This window comes from Colias croceus, chromosome 7 (genome assembly GCF_905220415.1).
Source record: "Colias croceus chromosome 7, ilColCroc2.1".
NCBI classification, from domain to species: Eukaryota; Metazoa; Arthropoda; class Insecta; order Lepidoptera; family Pieridae; genus Colias; species Colias croceus.
This window is the reverse complement of record NC_059543.1, coordinates 2930776-2956647: the sequence shown is the minus strand read 5'-3', so window position 1 is coordinate 2956647 and position 25872 is coordinate 2930776. Positions and strand designations below refer to the sequence as shown.

The following is a 25872-nucleotide window of genomic DNA, read 5'->3' as shown; positions in this document are numbered from 1 at the left end:
ATGTATTCACTGATAGAAAATTAACATTATTTATGGAATCCACGATTGTTGCGCCAGAATAAATGAGTAAAATTATTTCATAAACTTCGACCCTACCACTAAAAGAACCCACTTTTCATTCGTCCAGAGAAAACACAGGGCATTGCGTGCCAGCTATTTCTGAAGCAAACATTAGAGCCTCAGATAAATGGGCAACATCACAAACACTTCTCAACTCTAATTATTACAAATTACACAAACAATATGGTGGGAACAAGAAAAAACGTTAATGACCCTTCTAAGCGCCATAACAAGAGTGCTCAGCGCTAAACACTTGAAGGAGATTAACCGCAATTGCTATACTAACGTCTTTGTAGTAATAACTAACTTTCGCTTCCAACAACTTATTAATAGACACACTACAGAAAAAATAGTGCAATAATACAAATCTATGAGACAAGGAGACGAAACGATAAAAGAAAAACTTTCGCCCAGTTTTCAATGATAAGGTTTTAACTTCGATTATGTTCGTTCTAATACAACATACATTATTTTATTTCAAGCCTAGTATCAATTAAATTTCACACGTCATGTACATTTCGTAAAAATAAAACAGTAAATACATATAAAGTGGTACTTTCCAAGTACAAAGTTCATCATGATCATATCTCAAGTTTTCTTCTGCGTAATGTAAAATTATTCAAATATTCCATCCTCAACAACATGAAAGATTACGTTCATAATGTGCTCATAATATCGAAAACATAAAATCTCATAATGTTATTAAGCTGATGTGGGTGTCAACATGACAAAATCATTATACAACGTGACAAGGGACAGAATTTTTATCGAAGTACGTGTTCTAATCTCCCTTTCCATATTATACTGTAAAATCTAATTATAACAGGTTCGTATTTACTGGTTACAATGATGTTTTTAGGGTGAACGTATTTTATATGAATTATAATGCTAAACGTAATTAGTAAATTACTTAATGCTTATGAAATTAATTTATTATAAATTAAGTACTTTGTTAAAATTTATATCAAAGCAAAGTCAGTTCATGAAATTAAATGGCTCTTTTGTAACCACATTTAGAAAACAATTTAGCTCAAACGATCATAACGCTATCACCAAAACATCCATAGACCACATCAAAGCAAGCCTACTCCTACTAACAAAAGTCCACATACCTCGAGATAATACCTGCGTTCAAAGTGAGTGTTTATTCCCCCCGCATGTGCCGGAATGGCAACAGTTCAGAAGCGGAAAAACTTTCACCCTCCAGTTATTGTTTGTTTCGCATACGTTTTTAATATTTCCGTTGATATCGCGTCGCAACGTTTAACCGAAACAAAACGGTGTTTGAGTGAAGGCTGTTCGTTTAATGAAAAGCCACCGGGGGTTATGCTCATAAAAAGTATACCTACGTTTTAAATGGATATTAATGCAGTATAAACATTTAGCCATTTATATTCTGTACATACTTCTATTCACTGATTACAGTTATTTGCGTTATCAATACGGTTTTTTCTGTCAATTGTAAAGGAACGTGAGTTTGTACTTATTTCGTTTGCGAATGACACACCGTGGTACCTACACAAATAGAAACAATCAATAAAATATTAGCTGAAGGACATTTAATGCGGCAATTGACTCAAGAAAAGAGCAAATAATGGAATTATCATATAAGCATTAAAGATGTCATGTCCCCGAGCCGTATCGAGTATTCTCTCCACAATACATCACACATAATAGGCTCCTGTATCTCAAACGGCATTGAATTCTCTTTGTTCAGGGCAGATGCCGTAAATTTGTACGCCGACACAACATTTCACGATCCCGCAGTCTCTTAAATCATCGCTATCTCTATCTATCCTGCAGTATTGAAAGCGAGGCAACGGCTTATCTATGATCGAGAATTTTGACAAATTAGCATGTTGCCACATAAACCAACGACGAATTATCGGCGACTTCGGCAAACCGATTATATTGTAGAAAGACTGAGGCGGTATCTTTATTGCGATCCAGTTCATATGGCGAATTAATTCATCGCACGGAGGCGAAGGAGCGGGACTATCTCTCGCGATAACTTCGGCCCTGGGGGTGTCTAATATGGGACCTATCTCGTGATCGAGGTTCGAGGAACGTATGTTTTGGGCCCTTTGAATTGTGTCCAACGACGTCGGAGCTTATCAAGATTCTAGCGGCGTAATTACCGACTTCTAATGAACGTCCCTAATAGGGACGAGGCGAATTAGCCAGAGTGAAATTTCAAAATGATCGCGATATCTTCGGCCATTATTTTGGATGATTAATTATAATTAAATGCTTTCTTGTTAAGAAATTGTTGTTTCTCATTACTGAAGGCATTCGTTGGTTTAATTTTTATGGCATCGAAATGTTTTAATTTTAATTTGAATCTGATTCGTAAGCTGTATTAGTATATGTACTTATTGCCAACAAAATATTGGACATTACAGATTTTAAATTGTATAAATGTAAATCGAATTTACTTGATTTTAATTTTTAATATGATAATTCGTAAAGCGCAGCTCATTACAATGGAAGATAAATAATTAAATAAAACGCCTACAAGATCATAAAATGAATTCAAATGTTTAAGAAATCAGTTTGACCAAATATAAAAGATATTGCACACTACATAATCACACAATATCAATTCAAAGATGCTTATCTCACCAATCGTAATCATTTCAATGGAGGCCTCGAGGGCTGCGTTTATATTCAGTCTTATACACCCTTAGGGCTGAACTCTTAAGCTCTCGATTATTTATGTGGTCTTCGGAGCCCGCCTCATGTCACTACCTCAGAAGTAATCGTCTGCGGCTGACGCTGAATGGAATATTCCATTCCAAATGGAATAAGATAAGCTGGAGAAAAGCCGCAATCAGATTAACGCACTCTCATAATAACGTATTGTCCTGTACCTATTCTTATTTTTTGGGACGCAATATTTTGGTAATTGATGGTGAAGGTTACATAATTATGAAGAATACCTGGTAGACGTCATTCTTACCTGAAAGAAAAAAATACAACATTAGTTTGGTGTTGCTATTTTTGCAGTGGATTAAACTGCCTTGGAAATTAAGAACGTCAAAATATAGGTCATGTAAGGCATTTAAATTTGTCAAGTCATTAGGGTAATAGGTTAAGTAAGTATGAACCATAGTTAGTTAACCTAAAAATAGGTACTAGTAGTTTTTAATTTTTCCTACAGAATTTCTGTTTTTATTAAAACTCGTCAGTGTTTCGTAAAAATATCTTTCTTATATTATATTTTTTAATCTCATTCATGTTGTTCGCTGTCTCAAGACCGTAAGAAAACAAAGAAGAGTCGTGCTGACAAACTATGAGCACTCATAATATTCTAGGTTTTGTTTTAATAATAATTTTCAAATTAAAAGCTTATTTAATTAAAACTATGCGTTACTTGTTAAGTTACAACCTTATCATAAACTCATGTCTGACTAACTGACTCCTTTACGACATAACGAACGAAAAGATAAAACGGTCGCAAATATCAATGCTATATATTATAGCTGTTCGCAAAGATATCAGTAATTAATTTTAAGTATTATTTAATTACCAACAGTCTTTCATGTTTAATAATATTCACAAAGTAGTTTCATCTGTGGATTTGCAAGCAAAAAATAGCTTACACCAATCTCCAGAATTAATAATCTCGCGATTAACACCAACCTGACGCATTTTCGGAGGAACCAGTACTTTTGTAGTAAGAAAAATTTAATACATATAGTTATGGGTTTGTATGTTACCTACTGCCTACACTTACTACTACTACTGGCATTTAGGTATTCAACATATGGTCATATTCAAATCCCGGGCATGCTATAGAATCTGTTCAGTGCATATAAGTCACAAAGCGTTGCCGATCGCATAGTAACATTGACGATAATAGTTTAATTAGAATGCAAGGTAATGAAACTATTAATACAATCCAATTTAATGCCAGCGCTGGTTAATATGCTATTGATTATAATTATCATCTACATGGAGTTTGAATTTTAGGGTAATGACTTGACCTAGTCGTAATAAATAATATTGATAAGAAAGAATTGGTTTTATCAAGTTTTTTTTTAAACAAATTAGCAACAATTCAAACAATTTTTCAAGGAAATAATTATAACGTTAATTTAATAACTATTGCAGATCACTAAATTTTTCCTCCATTCAGACCAAATTTTCAAGAATTTCATTAATTTTCTATTATATTATACTAGTTACAAAAGGTAGTAAAATAAATGTGTTAATTATATTACTACACATCACTACATAGTATAAAACAAAGTCGCTTTCTCTGTCCCTATGTCCCTTTGTATGCTTAAATCTATAAAACTACGCAACGGATTTTGATGCGGTTTTTTTAATAGATAGAGTGATTCAAGACGAAGGTTTTAGTATATAAGATATTAGGTTTTAGACAAAGCGGGCGAAGCCGCGGGCGGTAAGCTAGTTCCGAATAATACACAACTTCTCATATATTTATAATGTAGTCACCACACTAAAATACAAGTATGACTTTCGTATCAGCGTAAAGAGCTTCCCAAGTACTAACATTGAGATAACAACGCCGCTTAGTGTACCGAAACATTTTGCGATACCTACTGTGCTGATAAGTTCTAAAATAATACGTAAACATCCTATTTTCCAGTCATAAATGGGGAGATTATACAATAATGAGTAGGTGGAGTATGTTTTTTTGGTTGTTAGTACTATGTAACCAGTTACTATTTATTAATTATTGTTACTTTCATTCCCAAATATTATATTTTAACCTGTTTTTAAATATTATATTACCTACTAGTTGCCTTCAAATAGATAATTCGTACCTGATTCTTTATTTGCACAATTCATAATCATAATTGACCGGTTGGCTTGGTTGGTAGTGGCCCTGCCTTCCAAGCCAGAGGTCGTGGGTTCGATTCCCACCCGGGGCAAATATTTATGTGATGAACATAGATGTTTGCTCTGTGTCTGGGTGTTAATTATCTATATATGTATTTATTTAAAATTATATATGTATGTTTATCAGCCATCTGGTTTCCATAACACAAGCGAAAGCTTAGTATGGGATCAGATCGTGCCGTGTGTGAAAATTGTCCTGAAATATTTATTTATTTATTTATAATTAAAGGCGTGAATCGTAAGAAAAGCAAGAGAGAAAATGTTATAAAATAACTGAAACAGTAGAATTTCCATGGCGAGAGAAAACGCGAACAAAAAGTTGTGTTTACGCTGTACGATGGAATTGCAAGCGCTTAGCTGGCATTATCTTCGAACTGTGGCTTTGAAGAATAAATAACCAAAGTCCAATTTTGTGTCATAACAACAAAACTTGGTAAACGATGTATTGCTTTTTTATGTAAACACAATGCAAAGCCGAACTTTGTCCTGTATACAAAGTAATCTAAATTAACAACATACGTAGACGTTTTTGTAATTTTATGATTCTTTTGTCACATTACATTCTAATATCTAAACTTATAAATGCTCACAAATTTTATCATTTGGGTAGAACAGCATTTCAACAAGATGTCTATTGTGTGTGTGTCTATATCTCATCAATTCATCATCAGGTTACATCTGAAATAGCAAAGACAATTAAAAATAATCAAACATAACTTTTCAAGCGACATAGTCTAACGTTTATCCCAAACCAAAAAGTTTTTCATAACCGCATTTTTACTCCATCGTAGATAGTCTATGATTATATCCAACACAGAACATTGTAAACTCATCTAGCGGCTCTAAAAGGCCAAAAGTTCGTGTAAAGTGTGAATTTCCTGCACAGATAGCACCATATTTTCCGCAGCGAGCTTATCTCAATTTTGTGACGGTTATGGACTAAGAATGAGCGTCGTTATCCGTCATTTCACGGTTATACTTGGGTTAAGTAATTTGCAATCGTTAAATAATGGTTAAATCATTTGCATTTAGCGCGAAGGCCGTACGTTGAATGTGGGAATATTACTTGTTTGATGGATTTAAATAGATACTTTATCATAAAAACCTTATGTCCCAATAAAAATACACTCTAAAAATATGCATACGTGTCAAATAGCCAACATGAAGGCATAAATTTTCTTTTTAAATATTTGTGTATATTGACTAATGTCTAGAATCCATTTGGCGCCGTATAAAAATATCATTTCCGATTTCTACAAACGGAACGGTGTGAACATTATTCACATCGCATACAATAACTGCGTTCAAAAATTAATAATTTCACATTTATTAAACGGCAACAACTGTTAACAAAATGGGTTAATTTAAAAAACACGTAACATAATGATGCTCTCATCAATGGTAATAAAACGCCGGAACAAGCGATCTCGCGATTCATTAGCTCCCCGGCCGCATTATACTGCTCACTGCTCAGTTTAGGAAAATTACATTAAGGCCCTTAATACACTAGCGCATACCGTTGCGTCATTTACGGGACAGGGATGCAAATAGACCCAGAATTAAATAGGAATGAGACAGCACGTGCTCTAAATTTTCAGAATATCCAGAAGAAATCTAACCAGATGGATCAACCATCCATATAGACATTGCATCATCAGTAACCTCAATCTATGCTGAGTGACCGATCAAAGTCCAGTACTATTGTTGAGACACGTTAATTGCACTGGGAAATTGCATGTCCAGGAATCCTTATCTAGAACTTCAATAACTAATTTAAATCGGCCATTCTGTGTGGCCTAGTCTGTGTGTTAATTATGGACGCGGCGTTAGTGCCTAGATCGGAAAGTAATCTAGTTATTTGAACGTTGTGGGTTTTACTGTTCTGCTTTTATACTGAGGCTTTTTTGTAATTAAATGTAGGGTTTGTATCCATTAGGGGCATATATTTAGAGAGAATCGATGCTCAATACCCATCTACACGTATGGTCCACATCTAGACTAACGATCTGAATTTCTAACGATCTTGACAAGGCTATAGTCTATTCTATGTAGTAAGGCGCTACACTTGGTGACCGATATCGGTTTTCCATTACCTGATAATTCTAACGAACATCAGAACACTACTTTTATTTTAAGTTTGATCCTTGGAATTTTGGCATCATCTCGTTACCTTTTCTTGGTTGGAATGTGTATCCGGAAACTTTTATGTATTTGAAATATTAAGGCCAACACCCTTCGAATTAGACAGATTTCTTATTTTTATATGAAAAGTTCTTATCTTCATCTAATCTTGAAGGAAATTTATTCTTTATCCTCACTTTTTCAATTAATTACAAAATTGATGATAGATGCCCGGTTCCTATATTCAACGGATCGTCATAGTATCAAAGCTACTATCCGTTTTTCTAGAACTAACTACGAGTCGTTATTACCGTTCCACAATTTTATTTCTTGACGTGCTATCGACGGACATCCGTTGGTCATAAAAATACCGAGCCCTCTTCACTCACAGATGTGCGTTTCGTTATAAGCCAAATTGAAATTAAAATAACACAAAATTCAGGACAAAATAAGTTAAATATACAGCCGAATTATAAACTTTAAGAATAAAGTTTCTTATTAATAAAGAACTAATACTAAAGAACTATATATTTGTAGACATCTGCGTGATAATTTTCCTTCTAAACAACCTAATGCGTTACACAGAAAGCAAAAACGGAACGTTTTTCTCGCGCACGCGTGCCTTGCTTGTCAGTTGTCAAATTATTGTCATTCATTGTTGATTGATGATTCATTGTCAAGTTTTATAATTAAAGAATAACAATACAACGACCACTGTTTATATATTTATTAAAAATGGATATTACGCCGGTAAGTACGCCTTTATATTTCTTCTTTAAAATCGTCTGCCGCTTACTTTTTGCTTCGGACACTTTTAAAGTCAAACATATATTTCTGTTACAGAAATCGAAGAAGGCTATGAGTAAAGACGAGATTGCTCAATTATTATACCTAACCAGTAAGGAGACTAATGCTTCTACGAATAAATTAAAGGATGAATGTTGGACTTCGTTGACCAACACATTTAATGCAAAAATTGGTCAAATACCTACCAGGAAAACTTTTTATTTTCAGCCAAAAAATTCAAACATAATAAGGATGATGGACAAATATTATGAAGAAATAATTGAAATACTGAACACACAATAATTGAAATACTGAACACACAATAACTAATTAATTTTTGTATATTATTAAGCAATATATCTAGACATACGGTAGAAAAAGAATTTGTTAGTGCTAAATGTAAATCTTATGTAAAAAATGTATTTAGTTCAGAGAGCCTATTACAGCGTTAAGGAATATAATATAGAAGATGATAATCGATGGAGGGTTGTCGTGTAAGAATCACAGGACAGTTCTTTGGCATATATCTGTGCCTCCAGTGAATAAGGGAATAACTCAAAAACAGCACTTTTCAGGAGAGACAAAAAACTATTTATCAACACTAAATCTTTATAACTTCAAATTTTTAAGCTTGTATGGGTAAGATATGATGTTAGACTTTAGTTTTACATAAGAACAGATATTGTAACAACCCCATAAATATACTTTTTTCATGTTTTTTTGTAGTTGTGCCCTTATGAACGAGTACTTCATGGAATAACTCAATGTATTCACATAAGGTTTTTTTTGCTCTTTGCAATATAACGACTTATGCCCTAATGCACTATGTTCATAGTCGCATAACACGACTTAAATTATTGCCAGTTTTGGTTTTATAGAAATGATGCGACTTATTATGCTTGAAATTTGTGTACTTTATGACTCAATTGAGGCCTTTTAGTGGAACAACCGTGCACGTAGTTTGAAAAACGAATAAAATCAACGGATTTTTTATCGTTATTAGATATAATAAAAACAAAACAACATGTAGGTGTTTATGCATTTAACCCTAGAAGTCCAATCTACGTAAATTTAATGTACACCGCGGCGAAATAACTTTGTCTTTTCTATATTTACCATCGAATCGCTTCGAAATCCAGAAACAACTCATTAGACATCGAGACCTAGCAGTACATAGTTGGCTTATCCCAGTAAATTCCGCCATTTTGTAGTAAAGAGGATGTTGTACGTCATTTTGACGTATAATTGGGCTTTTCGTAACTTTTACGATTGTTTAAAAAAATATTTTGTGTTGATTTATTTCAATATTTTTTTTCCAAGTCACGTTTTACATGATATAGTATTATATTAGATAGGGAGGCGAAGAGGGGAATTTTCTGCAATACTCGAGCGTGGCAGTTTAAGATATGAGAGATACCTTAGACCTAATAGAACAACCTTGTTAACTATTTAGCTCTTTAAGTAGTGACGCGCGCCCAGGATAGACGATCAGATTAGTAAAAAAAAATCGATAGTCTGAAATACTCGAGCGCGTCAGATTAAGATATTGGGGGTTGATTTTAGTGTTTTAAGACTAAATTTAACTAATCTGACGATAAGTCCTTGACGCCGCCAAGTTATAGGGTCGCGAACTTGTAAAAAAAAAACGTTAATCCGGCATTCTCTAGCGCGATTGTTTTTATTTTTATTTTGAAGAATATAATCTAAAACTTACTAAAAATACAAAATCTGCCGGTTTCCGCGTGACCGGAAGTCTGGAGGAGCCATTTCGTCTTCCGAAAAACGCGTTGCAGTATATAAGTCGCGAACGATACATTTTACAAAAAAAAAGTTTGAATAAACAAAAAAGGTAATTTTATTTTACACAAAAAAGGTCTCTTTACATTTTTGTCCAAAGTTAAAACTTTTTGACTTGAAGCATCATAAAAACTCAAACTCCCGGTTTTTTGAGTATATCTCGAAAACTGAGGGTGTTATGAAAAATTGATATGAAATAACGATGATTAAAAAAAAGAAACTCTCAAACCTTTTTCGGTCAGATTAAGAGAACCCACCAACATTTTTGTCAGATTAAGAAAATATGCTTTCAGGAGACCGAGATAAACCTCCCCTATGAAAATCTGACGCGCTCGAGTATTTCAAAAGGACTTTTTTTTTCTGCATTTTCAAAAATTCATCGTAACTTATCGTCACGCCGAAATCGTCAGTTTTTTTAATGGGAGCTTCCTTGGGGCCTACTTAACACCCCATCCGAAAATCTGACGCGCTCGAGTAAATTTTTTTTTTGTGCATTTTTGACGAATTAATATGCCTAGCCCCACCACGCAAACCGGCAGATTAGTATACCGTTGTTATCAGAGGCACTTGGGGCATACGTAGTATGAATATCTGACGCGCTCGAGAATGCCCAAGTAACTATTTTTTTTTACATTTTTGAAAATCCGTACACGCCAAACCCACCGCTAAAATGGTTTTTACCATAGAAGCTTTTCTTTTCGAAATTATTTTATCTATCGATTTTGATAAGTCTCGACGGCGCCGTTTAATTACACCATTTAGCTACCTCGCCTCCCTATCTATATACTATATATTGAGTATAAAATAGGATCCAGAAAACTTTAACACTAGGATGAAAAACCTTCAATTTTAGTAAATGACGATTATTGTCCTCCGCTGGATTTGGACTCCAAGCAAGAGGATTGGGTGGCTGAAGATGTTGTCTGGAGAAAAACCGAATATGTCATGGTGGTTATACATTGAGGATACAAGCACTATTAAGAGATAAGAGAAGCTCGAAAACCATATTCCTGTAGGTATGTTCAGTTACCTTACAGGGAAAGTTATAGGTGGTCAGTGGCAATATTTTACGGCATGATATGGAATTTTAACAATTTCTATATCTTATAATATCAAAATAATATAGATAAATAAAGAAAAAACAATGAGCCGCAAAGATTTTATGAAAAAATTAAGCACAGATTTGAAGGTGCCTTGGATGCAAATACGACTTGAAGAGACTCTACGTGACAATATCCAAATTTTTTCAAAATATATGGTACCAGAGTATCCATAATATGTTTACGATAATGCAGGACCAAAATAGTTTCAATATTGCGGATTTTTTTCCTATAAAAAGGCAAATTACAGTGGCTGAAACGCTATATGAGAGAGAATACAATATTCATAATTGTCAAGACTGGTTATAAATTTTTTTTTCTATGCGTCTATAATTATAGTATTATTGTAGTTAGATTAAATAAAAAAAAGATTAAAAACTAGTTATTTTTTATAAAACTTACCCAAATATAAGAAGAAAATATTATAAGTTTAACATTTTTGTTGGCTTTTTTTAGATGATTCAATTATCGTTCTGTATTTATATAAACAAGGAGTATAATATTAGCACTTAATGTGTTAATTAAAACTGTATTTTTAATATCTATTGCAAAAAATAGTTCATTTCCATAGAAATATTATTAGTATCCCAAGTTAACTGATAAATAAAAAAAGATTGAAAAATATTATAAAGCAAAAAGGAATAGTGTCCGTTGTTTCCGTGCAGTATTCAAATAGACCAATAGTAACACGGCATTGATGCAAAACTGTCTCATGTCGTCACTTGAACCAATGACACTAAGAGTTGTTCCTTTATGCTCATGTTAGAAAAATGACACAAATGCGTTTATACTAAAATAGTGTTAGCACGGATGGAACAAAATGAATTAAGTCTTTATTCAAAAAGTATAACTACACATATGTCTTTGTGTTCGTGGGTTATTTTGACTCGAGACGAATAGTTCCTTTGCGATTGCCTAAAATGATGGATAAGGTAACTTATACCGTTTATCACACCCTACTTATACCGTTTGGGTCATTCGAAAAACTGGGTTAGGATGCAGCTAGAGATATGACCTTTTGATATGTTGTGTATTTTGACGAGCTGAATCCAATGGTGCAATAAAAACCAAAGGGAATAACTCGTCTTACTCCCTTATTCACTGGAGGCACAGATATTATGTAGTTACATATTACTATGTAAAATTAAACTGTAATAAAGAAATAAAACTTTTATTCCATTTTATTATGTACTTTTATTTATTTTTTATTATTTACAATACAATGTTTAAAAAATTGATTTCTACATTGCAAACATAGACATACATATAAATATACTAGTGGTCCGCCCCGGCTTCGCCCTTGAAATACTGAACACACATTAACTAATTAATTTTTGTATATTACTAAGCAATATATCTAGACACACGGTAGAAAAAGAATTTGTTAGTGCTAAATGTAAATCTTATGTAAAAAATGTATTTAGTTCAGAGAGCCTATTACAGCGTTAAGGAATATAATATAGAAGATGATAATCGATGGAGGGTTGTCGCGTAAGAATCACAGGACAGTTCTTTGACATATATTATGTAGTTACATATTACTATGTAAAATTAAACATAGTTATAAAGAAATAAAACTTTTATTCCATTTTATTATGTACTTTTATTTATTTTTTATTATTTACAATACAATGTTTAAAAAATTGATTTCTACATTGCAAACATAGACACATATATATTATATACTAGTGGTCCGCCCCGGCTTCGCCCTTGGTACATGTTTATGTTTTCTTTCCATAATAACCATCCTCGTACTTCAAGGAACATTATAAAAAAATAATTATCGAAATCGGTCCACCCGTTCACGCGTGATGCCGTGACCAAGGGAAATAGGTCTGCCACTGATATCGATATTGTGCCTAAAGCATAGAACCTCAGCGTCAACAGTAATTGATGTTATGGAGATACCCCATGATTCCTGAAATGAGAACATAAATTAGGTATGTAATAAGGTTAGACGTGTTTGGTATAATATTAATGCCTCCATTAAACTAACCTGGCTCCTTTTATTCGTACGTCTGGATAAATTTCAAGAAGTAATTGTTCAACAGATTCTTTATCAAGTCGAAATCTCAATTGAAATTCGTGAGAATCCAGGGTCGCAAAAAAATCCACTCCTTCTCTATAATATATACTCTTTCACGCCCACTATCTTCTTCCGAAATTCGATATAATATTAAACACTTCTCTATCACTATCTGAACTCCACATTTCGATATTGAAGCGGAAACAATGAAATAGTAAGAATTTAACCGCCCGAAATCGACGGGTAAACAAAATGCTATACGAATAGTAACTTTGACAGCATAATGACATTAAAAATATTTATAGGAACGCGATAAACTGTCTTCTCCATACAATATGCTTACCGTTCGTTAATAGTAACCCTCCCATCCGTCAGTAGGAAGCCGTCGGTAAGTTGCTTGACGAGACGTTTTTTATAGGAACGATTTTCGCTTACGCTTGGTTAATTATACTACTATTCGTAACTAAAACGGATCGTTTTTCAAATATAGGAACCGGGCAAGAATAAACGTTACCTGGAAAAACCAAATAGTATTCCAAGGAAATGGATGACCATTAAAACAAAATCTTAAGATCTACGGATATAAAACTTTTACTTTTACATCCTTCTATTGTAGCTATGGGAAACAAATACGACGTACAATTGAAGTTGGCAGTAGCCTTGACTCCGGTAAATAGGACGAGTAGAAATAAACAGAAACAATGTTTAATTCAAAACGTTAACAATTACCCGACAATCATAGCTGTACAAGAATGTGTGTCACGCCAATTAGTATCAGATAAATAAAAATTGATCTTTTTATAGATAGTTTAAGAGCTCTGCATGGTCAGCTAAAATATGCCTGATCTTCACATGGCGGCGTCCAAAGTAATTGATGTACTACATTTTACAAGGTACGCTCACAATAAAAGCGATTGTGTATAGAATAACATACTCAGCAGTTAGGGGTCTTCTTGAATTGCCAAATTACTTTTAACGAGACTCTCTTCAAGGGCTTATCGAGTGGTCGGATCGAAGGATTATTACTGGTAATCCGGTTTCAACATTTAGAAATTTCAGGAATTATTTGAGGTTCTTTTTACATGAAAAGGTATAAAATATAAATGCCTCACTGTGTTTTTATTTTATCCCTTTCTTTACAACTTTCTTAAAATAAAACTGGAATCTTGGATAAACTCCTACGGCTTGTTTTGTTATTTCAGTTGGTGAGTTTTTACTCGCTCAGTGCAATACAATTTTCTTTCTCCAAAAATATATAAAAGCAAATAACTTGACAGCTTTAAAGCTACATAAAAACCAAGTGAAAAAAAAACAATTTACATACGAACAATGACTCCCTCCCACGTTCTATTCCGTGCTAAAATTGAACCACTCTTTAGCCGACGAAAGTGCGGAACATTTACAGAACACTGCGTCAATGGAGTAGCATTGTAAACATTTAAGTATGTGTGTCGAAGCAGTGCGACATCCCGTTACCTGCGACCTTGTGGATTTAGAACAAGTTTATACTACAATACCTCGGGGCTTAGTGAATTATTGGATTAATGTGCAAACAACATGTATAAAAATACTGATACAGTTTACTTGTATGGTTTAGATTGTTTTAAATACAATAGCGGTAAATTTTGCGGTGAGAGAATTAGCCGTATGGATAACTGTCAAATATGTATTAATTTGTGGTCTTGGATATATGGTTTCAAAGCTTGGACAATTTATCTAATTAGTTATAATTAATACTTATTTTTGCTTTGAAAATTGGATAGTTAGTATATAAATTTAATTTGCTGTAAAATGCGTTAAATTTACGACGTAATTATCAATAACGTTCGACGCAACAAAAACATGTTATTTCCTTAATTGAAATAAAGTCTCAACATAAACTTTGCAGGCTAATAAATATAAGCTTATAACCATCTACAGACCATATATTTTGATCCTATACTGACACATGCCTCTCACGAAAGTTTAGAATCCTACACGCTAGTAGGCAATAGTGCGGGTTGGTAAATATCACGTGTCGCTGATTTTGTTTATTTTCCTTGTTGTTTCTTCACTATGTATTCCTTCAATTATTCCGGCACTGGAGATGTAGGTTATAGGTACAAATTGAAAACATTGCGCGTCAAATTCCGTCTATATTGAAATTGAAGAAGTAAACTAAATGTGATCACTGCCATATCTATATACTTATTCGATATTAATAAATCAATGAAAAAGTTGGAAACAGCTAAATGGAAAAACATTAACTTCCGAAGACCGGTTATTTATAAGAATTATAAAATTGATTTATTACGCTAAAAGTCTATAAATGTAGCTACGTAATGTTGCAATCGTGACTTAACTAACTATAATGAACATTCGCACATGTGCCCAATGATATGATAAGTTACCAAAACCGCATTTGATGTTCAAAAATGGCATACTATCGCACACACAAAAGAAGTCAAAGTAAGATGGCATCATTCAAATATTGTAAGCGAAAAGGAGACAACAGAAGTCAACTGTGGCTAACTAATTAGACACATTTCATGTTGTGTCAAGTGCTACTTCTGGTAAGCTAATAAGTATATTTTGTACACATAATATAATTGAATGTACCAGTATAATTTCGTAAGGTACTTCTTGACATGACATCCAATACGTGTTGCTTTCAAGCTACCCTCCTTAAAATTTTCGGTAGAGAATAATTAAAAAACATTTTTACGGGCTCCGTACCCCATACCAGGTATGGGGTAACCTGGTATTCAGCACGTACTATGAACGCCATCCAACAGTTTATTATTTCCACTTCAATTGTTATTTGCCCAGTAACAATTGCAGTGAATTAATCTGGGTGCGAGCGGAACCGGCGGCAATTTCGAAATCGACTGATGTTATGTGGCATTTACATATAGGTTAACTACTATGGTTTATCTACGTAAATAATCTTTTACATTTTATTTTAATGGTTTAAAATATGAGGCTTTTTTAATACGTAGGAAAAGGTACATAGTGTGAACTGCAACATTATGATGATATTAGATCTACGAAACGAGCTTAAAAAGTTTGAAAGTCTCTTACAGTGATAGTAGAGTGTGTTTACTGTTTATCCATGTATTTCTCAGGATCTATATAAAGAAAAAGCTGTAATATCAATCGTTCGAAATCGCAGAGCAATAAAAAGTTTGGAAAATCCAAAAGTGCACGCCTCATAATCTCATCCTTTACAATAAAATTGATTATTTATAAAGGTGTATATAATATAAGTATGTAGATACACTTGTTCTCATGTGCCAATGCTCTTGTACTGTCTCAAAACAGTTGGAAAAGTAAAGAAAGCGGTACCGTAATAATTGAGCTATTTTTCTTGTGGCCCCACCTAGATGTGAAACTGCGCAGGTTTAAGGGACTGACTATCAACTTATTTTTTTAAACCTTGGCTTATAGTATAAAGAATCCAGTTTATAATGGTGAATTTTGAGTACACTATAAATATAAAAAAAGTCGATATTTTTTTTGTTTATTTAATAACAATTAAACCACATCGAATCCGAAACCAGACCCTGAAAAATGAAAGGGTTCTATTCCTGAGCATACTCAAGCGTAAGAGAAAAAAAAAAGACTCGATTAGTAAAGTATTTCGGTCGCCATCGTGTTAACAAGAAAATCCTCCGCACATACAGACACACGGACGTCCAAGACAGAACTTTTTTAAAATGTTTTTTAACTAGTATAAATAACAAAAATGACATCAAAAATATCATGAATGTTAAAAATAGTGTTTTTTCTTAATAGTTATGTGTGTGTGTATGTATTATCTTACAAGTGCAATGTATGATACATAAAGACATTTTAAGTTTGAAAAATCAGATGTTTTGCGCGAAGTGACAGTAGTACCCACCTCAACGCTTCGCTTATGAGGCGTGCAAAAAAGATTAAAAAAATTCAGAAGTTTAAAAGACACTGACCAAATTTTTATAACTACATCGACTTTTTTTGTACTCTTATGAGGACAGACGTCGCAATATAGGTACATTCATATGTACCGTTATAGACTTGTCCGAATGGAAAGAAGAAAAAACTCGGCGTATTGTGATCGAATTATTTATTTTTTGTCTCCTTGAACCCATGACCTATCCAATATAAACTTGTTGGAAGTGGTATGTATCCTATTAAGAATAACAAACTTACGTGTATCTCTGTAAAGATAAAAGAATAGTATTTACTATTTACTTACTATTTATATTTTTAAATACAATTTTAAATTATTTTACGACATGTTTTAAGAATCTCCAATAATCGCTAGATTATGGTAGAAACATTAAAATTAATGTCCGTCTGTATTTCAAATGCGCATAATCTGAACCATATATTAATCGGAATATCGAGCTTTTCACAAGCCTCATAAAATAGACTATTAAATTAAATAAATACATAAATCAATTAACACCATTCTGCAATACTTGCAAGTTGTCGCGGTATGTTATAATATCAAGTAACGCGATATAAAAACAATTTTTCTCGAAGATTCCGCTGACATTGTCCAAGGACATTGGCCGTGAAAAAACATTGTTGTTACCACATCATTGTCTGTTGCATCAATAATAACAAACATTCAACCCTCTTTATATGAACAGTCATCGACGAAAAGAAATAATACACGCTAATTAATACCTATTTGTTCAGCTTGATTCACAATGCGTTATAAGCAAGCCAAATATTGAATTTGGTTTACAAAAACATACAATTTTATAATGCTGCGTCCAAACGGGACTTGTGTGCTATGGCGTATTCTCACTTCCACACGGCAGGTAACTACCGTGTGGAAGAGGCATTAGTTACAACAAGTGATAACTGCGTTAAAAACAACCGACTTCAAACTTGCACTTGCAAAAATGCCCATAAAATAAAAACTACTAGGCCTATCCGAATAAAATTTTTATGGGACCAATTCGACACCATCCCGCATCGAACAAAAAAAGAATCACGTAAATCGGTTCAGAAACCTCGGAGTAATCGGTGTACATACATTAAAAAAAAAAAACATACCGGCCGAATTGATAACCTCCTCCTTTTTTTGAAGTCGGTTAAAAACTAATATTCTCAAGTTCACAACAGCTCTACTGATCATTTTATTAAAACGTGATTATAATATAAAATATATCATGACCACGAATAATATACCTGTATTTATACTATGTACATGTTTCTATATATACGAAGGTTAATGTATATTTTTTAAATATTAAATAATTAGTTAGTCTGTTAGTAGGTATGCATTTAATATAGATATAAGTTATAACTATTAAGTTTTATATTCTATTTACACGACATTAATTTCAAAAAAGAGAAGCTATAACCTATAACTACAAACCTGTGTACCTACTACGAAATGAGAACCTCTTCAAATCTCCATGTCAAATCGAATAATTACAATGAATCGTAACAATGTAATTGGAACCGTGAAGTTAACAAATCCCCACGGAGGTGTTGAATAAGGATAAAGATATCGTAATTTCGGAAAACCAAATGAATCTAAGCTAAATCAAATGTTAGATGACATCAAAACCAGTTTTGTATTACGTGATTACGTCTGGTTATGATCCGGCTTCAGTACAAACATTTTTCTAAACACAATTAACGTAATGTATGGCAGCTTTTAATATTAGAGTACCTATTTATCGTTTAATTACGACATTACGAGGTATTCCTGATCAAAATAAAAGGACAAAATAATGTACCTACTACCTATGTCCCTTTTTCATTTAATAATCATATAGTTGTACATGATATTATCTATTCGTTGATAGGTAGTTGTTTGTGCAGATTTTTTAACGGATTTTAAACGCGATTCATTCACCCCACTTGCAGTTTTAACACTTTACAGTGAGTGTGGTCACGGTCAATCTAACCATGACCACGTACTATTTGGTGTTCGAAACTGAAGCATAAATTAATTAAACTATTTAAATTTCGTTTAAAATCCGTAATATAAAATAGGTATATTCTAAGACCTAAAGCATAAGAGACAATCGAAAATCTAGATATATAGATATTATTAATATTAAATTTAAAACTACTATAAAATACGTGTTTTTGTATAATACAAAAGTAACTAACAAGAATGACCACTTCGTACTTATTAAGTTATTAGTTTAAAACTTTAAAGTTAGTTTTGATAGTAAAATGAATAAAAATATTAATTTTTCATTAATTCATAACAATAACAATAAACCACTCATTGCCGATTACCTCCAGCCTACCACATAAATAGCTTTACCATAAACTCAATCATTTACGTATAATATTGCGTACGTAGGCGGCATGGACGCCGGCGCCGTTCGGTCATCGACCATGCGAAAACATTGTCACTCCCTGAAGAAAGTGTCTGTGGACTGTGATGTATCCCGTGAAGAAAAAGTGTCATAACAATCGAATGGCTAGGTCATGGAGATTGAGTATTTACTATACAATCATTTGACTTTGATTCCTTTTGCTTTCAAGTTTCATGTACATATCTAGACACGCGGCAGCGTGTCAAGCCGAGTTCAAGCGAAGAGAACTGGCGAGCAGCAGCCGTGTGTATATTTACACGAACCATTTCGAGCCACTTTTCACCCCCTTATAACTCGAAAACTATTTAAGTTAAATAAACTAAATTTGGTACATATCAAGAGGACCTCAAGATAAACAAGAAACTTAAATTTCATAAATACAGATTAAACAGTTGCGTAGATATTAATATCCAAAAATCGCAATTTTTAAGACTGACTGACTTATAGACATATACAAAACCTAACCCACTTCCAGATGACCTAGAAAGGAAAAAATCAGAAAATACTGAATTTATCTGTATTTAATTTTTTTTTCAATGACATAAATTTTGTTTGTATGGAAAAATGGAAAAGTTTAAAAAAATAGAAAATATTATATTCACCTTACTAGTCTTAAAAAATAGATCAAAACTAGTCAGTGGCCGAAAAAAATTTTGAAATCCATCAATAAATGACTGAGATATAGATTATTGAAGTTTACATATTTTAGCGCGAAACATCTGTAGATTCGAAGCGCCTCTGACATCACACTCACTCGCGCTAGTATCGCTAGGGTGGATTACTTCGATTGCATGATTTCTTTATTCAAAACTGTTATTACACGTAAAATAAAAGAAAATTGTAATAAAAATATTGCTCATACAGTTAAAAATAATATATAATTTTACATATGATCACATTTATTTATTCTTTATTTATGAGTGTTTAGTTTAGTTTTAATTTCAGTGTAATGGAAGAAGGCTTCGTCGAAGGTCGAAATGATTTAATTTGCGTAATATTAATATAAGTGAAACATCTTTAGGCGCGTTTAGAGTAAAATTTCAAGATCGCGTCATAGCAATACCGTAACGTCATGGAGTAAAGCGACGATTCTTCTACAACGATCTTTGCATCTTGGTAATAGTGTGTGTACAAATTCACGCTGGATGTTTCGAAAATCATGTAATCTTTTAAACAGAAAACGAGTCTAACTCAGCCCCCGGAATCACAGACACAATAGAAAATCTATTGTGTCGTGGCCCGATCGGGCCGCTCGGGGCTCAATGGGTTAAAAAAATGCAGATAATGACGGGGCAATGTGCGCTGACATTCATAATATACAAGAAAATATAGAAAATAATACTAAACAAACCATACAGAGAAACCGCAAGAAAAAATAATAAAAATCGTATATAAAAAGTATTATATTCATAAAGTAAATCAAATTTGCAGAGTAATTTTCTGTACAAAAAGTAATGATATCCCACCAAAAACATAAATGTAAAAATTGGAGCCGAGTTCAGTCGTTGACTTAATTTGCCAAAAAAAGAAATGAGATCTAAATGTGTGCCAAGTTCTTCAGACAGTCCAGAAATTTATTTACAAGGATGTATTAAGTTCTTAGGTTGACTGAAAACTCAATTGTTTTATTTTCCCTTAGAGAACAATGTTTATTCCAAAATATAACTTGTTTAATTTGAATAATATAATTATTTTCACAAAGCATACAACTAATGACCTATTGAACCCCATAATTTGATGAGGCTAGTTTTTAGAACCTCACAAAATATAAACAGTATGTAGTTTTCAGTCAACCTAAGAACTTAATACATCCTTGTAAATAAATTTCTGGACTGTCTGCAGAACTTGGCACACATTTAGATCTCATTTCTTTTTTTGGCAAATTAAGTCAACGACTGAACTCGGCTCCAATTTTTACATTTATGTTTTTGGTGGGATTGATTTAGGACAAAAATGAAGTGGCTTGTTTAAGTAACTAATTCTTAGTTTAAAGCCTAAAGAATGAAAATATATAATTAGTGTAAAATATGGAACATACATACAAAAATAACACATATTATGATCATATGTATGTATATTGTATAATGACTATAAGTTATTCCTATCTAGAAAATTTAGCACACTCCATTCGCTTGTAGTATTTTAATGCATTATGATCTTTTCAAATATCATTGTTGATAAAATATAATTGTACACATTTTGGTGCTTAATTATGTGAGACCCAAAATAATTATGTAGGAAGTTGTAATATCTTAAATACAATGCAAGGTTATCTTCAATGTTGGAATTATTTTTAATGAAGAATTTACTCTGAGCTATTTTTTCAATGATGAAAGTGTATAAAAAATTCTATTGATGTAATAAAAATATACATAGTGTTTCACCATGACATAGAATGAGTGTAAAATTATACATATAATGATACATACAATTTTTAAGGGGTGAAACAACCATGCAAACGCAAAATCACGCAATATTCCTTCTGCTATACCAATTTTGAAATAAATTGTGAATGTCTGTACTCTTAATTATAGACTAAGATATAAGTGTAAGTAGTAGATAATTTTTTATACTGCAATATTTACCAGATCACATAGTATTTAATTATCTAATAGAATAACCATAGTATCAATGAAAACCGGAAATAGAAAACACAAGATGCATTTTAAAATAATCTTATCAATATTGGATTATGTAATATAGGTACCTATTATTAAATTAATGCTTGATATTTTTATATATTTATTTCGATAGGCAATTCTCTTATACTAATTGTTTATTAAATTGATTAAATGTAGTGACATTTTTACACGACATTATAAAACAAAAATGCTTTTTGCTGTCTGTCTGTCCATCTTTTTTGCGTTTTTTTTTTTTCAATCTATATAGTCCTAGATGGTGGAAGTTTTAAGACAAAGCGAGTGTGGCCGTGGAAGGAAAGCTAATTTAATATAATTTTAATATTGTATTATACACAGTATATTATACAGTTACATTTATAAATATACACTATCAATGTAGGTAACAGATATTCACTTGATTTGCAAAATAGTGAAATAATTTGACATGTTATTTTCATGAATACTTTTAAAATTATTTAATTCTAATGAACTTACCTCTTTCACAGTTTCACGTTTGTGCCTGATTTCTGGGTCTGTATTAGAGTCCATCAGCGGTAAGACATACTTATTGACTCCTGCCAAGTATTTTTCACCAGAGGGAGAAACATCTTTGCCTGCATTATTTGCAACATTGGGTTCTTCAATAGCATCCACGGGGGCTTTGCTAGGCCCTCGAGAAGACGATAAGGAAGGTGCGACATCAAATTGCGGTCTCTCTAGCACTTTCATACCCATGTCCTCATTTATCTTAGCTCGTAGGCGATTCCTGTCTTCCACAATATGAGGATCATCACCTTCCTCCCCATGACGCACGATCCCAACAACGGGAAAGTCTCCGACTTCATTCTGCGCTAAGGGAGGTGGCATGAGCAGCTCAGGACCTGCTTTCTGAATACGTTTGTACACATCATACACACTGTCGTTCACGCTTATTGAACTTTTAAACTCTGGTAAATAGAAGAGCGCACCTAACCACACGATTCCGAATGTCAAGAGTACAGAAATAATTAAGTATTTTTCGCGGAGACGAAATGAACGGCGAGATATTGAGGGTACGGGAACCCCATTAACGAATCGTTGGTACGTTGGTAGTATTCCCGTCATGTTTACGAATTTACGATGTATAACTATGTCCTAAACAATAAACAACGTCAAGTTCCAATTTGCGACCCGTCATCAGCGGTCGCCATTAAAGAACTGCCAAAGTGTCAACTTGACGTCAACAAGAACTACCATACTGGGATACCGACTTTATCTAATAAAATTTCCATTAAACTTTAAGCTCAAAAATTTTCACATTATATAAAACATGATGAACATGTTAATTCATAATGCATTAATGTAAATTATACGATCTAGTTTAAGTTTCGTACAAATATAATATTTAAGATCTATTGATAATTTTTTTTTTTATTGTATAAAAAAGAAATAAATTACACCTATTTCGAATAAAAATCAAAAGTCGTTTCCTTAACACTAATAATTTTGAATGAAAAAACGCTTCGAAAAAAATATTGTTCCTAAAATTGGGAAAATATTTTCACTTGGTATTATCGTTCTACGTCACTAGAACGATGAAAGAACGTGGAGTTGCTATGCAAAAAAAATCTGGATACGTACCTGAGATAGTGATACGTACACGTTTTGAATTCTTCGACATAACATTAAAATGTGATTAAAATAAACAAATAATTTTAAATTTATAACATAATTATAATTTTAATTTAACTCGAATCTAAATACAAACGCCATCTCTTGGTAAATCTGTGTATTAATTTAGGTAGTATGGAAGTCTCTGTAGTCTGTAGTCAGGAAGTCTCTGTATTTTTTATTAGACTAGTTTTTGAGCAAGTCGCCACTGAGATGGAGAAACTTTTTAATTTTTTTTGCCAAGTCGGTAATGCACTGATATGCATTTACATAATATTACTTTTTATATTTTTACTTTTAATATTATTTACTAAAAAAAAGGAGGAGGTTATCAATTTGGCCGGTATTTTTTTTTATGTATGTACACAGATTACTCCGAGGTTTCTGAACCGATTTACGTGATTCTTTTTTTGTTCGATTCGGGATGGTGTCGAATTGGTCCAATAAAAATTTTATTCGGATAGGCCCAATAGTTTTTATTTTATGAGCATTTTAGTCTGTATTTGTAAATATTGCAAGTAACTTTCATTCATTTACCGGTAACCGATTGAGCTGAAATTTCGTATACGTAAATAAATTGGATAGCTATGAAATATTATCATGACATAGGTACAGCTGATTTGATGATGGAATCGGAAGGTGGCCATAGGAACTCAGTAATATATTGACTCAACTTGATCGAGTTTGGGCTCGTCACGAGTCACGTGTTGAAAAATACACAAAAAAGTATTAACATACATTACATCAAACCTTTTTAGTAAATAGCACATCTAAATAATATGCAGTAATTAATAATATCAAATCTATTTTATTTTTTACTTTTGCGTTTTTGAAGTCGGTTGTTTTTAACGCAGTTACCTATTTTTATTTTTACGGTTATTAGGGACTTCCTATCCTAATATTAGTACCTAATTTATATATTATCCTTCTGCTACTTTTTGTTCAAGCAGAGATAAATCGGGACAACGCAAAATAAAATACATTCAGCTACAGATAATATTTTAATTTTTAAGGTAGATACAGGCTCGACTTTCTTTTATATGTACCTACCTACCTATGCTATGTTACGACTGATAATAAAAATAATAATCAAAAGGTAAATTCACTGATCACGTTTGGGTTCTATCCAATAAATAAATACACAAATTATTTATTTCACATTTTTTATGCACAGAAAGCGATCTTTTAGAACTTTTTAAACTCAAGGTTGAGTGCAAGTTTCATCAAAATCGGTTCATCGTTCGAAAGGCCAAAATTTCATTTATCACAAAAGTATAGAAGAGCGCCTGTTAAGTACTTACTTAATTTTTCAGTATGCGTTTCAGAAAAATAAATCAACCACATTGGCTATATATTCCCTGATGGATAATGTTTTAGGCAGCATTAATCAAAACAAATTAACTACAGCTCTTTTCTTTGACCTTTCCAAAGCGTTCGACTTAGTGTCAGTTGTCACACTATAAACTATTAAAAAAACTAGAATCGTACGGTATAAAAGGGCAAACGCTTCACTGGATAAGATCTTACCTTCAAAATAGGCAGCAGTGTGTAACAATTTCTGAAGTAAATAAAAACGATGAAATAACGCATTATTTTTCTGACTACGAAATAATAAAATGTGGCGTACCGCAAGGCAGTGTACTTGGTCCAATTCTTTTTGTATTATATGTAAATGACATAGTTAATATAACAAATCACAAGTGCATCATAATTGCTGACGACATTTCTTTAATTATTTGAATAAAAATTTTTTTTGTGCTAAATGGAAAGATTATATATATTAGTTTTATAACAAAACTATTTTTTTAATTTTTTTTGCAATATTTCAAAAGTTATTTCAAAATAAAAATTAGTCTTTGAATCCAGTACCGAAAACACACCGACAACTCCCGAAGCGTCACCCGGACGCGTGTGACGTCATAATGTTAGTTTTCACACATTGCAGTTGATACAAAAACGTATACAACTATAACATTTTGACGTCACATCTATCATGGTGACCAGCCATGGCGCGTTTATAGTCACGTGATTTTAATTTAAATTTCATCAATTTTTAATTGCTTATAATTAATTGAAAAACATTTTTTTTGAGATTTTGCATTAAATATCAATATTATTAATAATAAAGTTTTAAAATACATGCAAAAAATCAATAATTTTTTTTATTCAAATACTCAATTGTAACTTCTGACAAAAATAATATACATGACCACATAAATGACATTACCTAATTATAGTATTGACAACATAATAAAATGGCTTGACATTAATGATTTGAAAATAAATTTGGACAAAACAATTTTTTTGCAATTTAATAAATTTAACTTTGACATTCCTAAAATACAAGCAAAAAATGAAATAAAGTTTCTAGGTACAGATCTATACAGATATAGACTGGAAACTACACATAGAAAATGTGTGTAGTAGATTAAATAAATTTGTTTTTGCATTAAGGCAAGAAGGGTTACAACTGTGGGTTACAAACTTAAAAACCGCACTTACTTCTTATTACGCACGTGGAATCTGTT

The 25872-nt window shown here is 32.5% G+C and overlaps 1 protein-coding gene across 2 annotated transcripts in view; it reads right to left on the bottom strand.

Moving 5' to 3' along the window:
- The window catches only part of LOC123693073 (mannosyl-oligosaccharide alpha-1,2-mannosidase IA), a 69717-nt gene extending 46841 nt beyond the window's left edge, over positions 1–22876 (bottom strand). For both annotated transcript variants that reach the window (XM_045638022.1, XM_045638023.1), the window contains exon 1: positions 22190–22876. In XM_045638022.1, coding sequence (XP_045493978.1) covers positions 22190–22798 — 609 coding nt within the window. In that variant the 5' untranslated portion in view covers positions 22799–22876. The remainder of the gene's footprint in view (positions 1–22189) is intronic.
- Positions 22877–25872: the final 2996 nt, after the last annotated feature.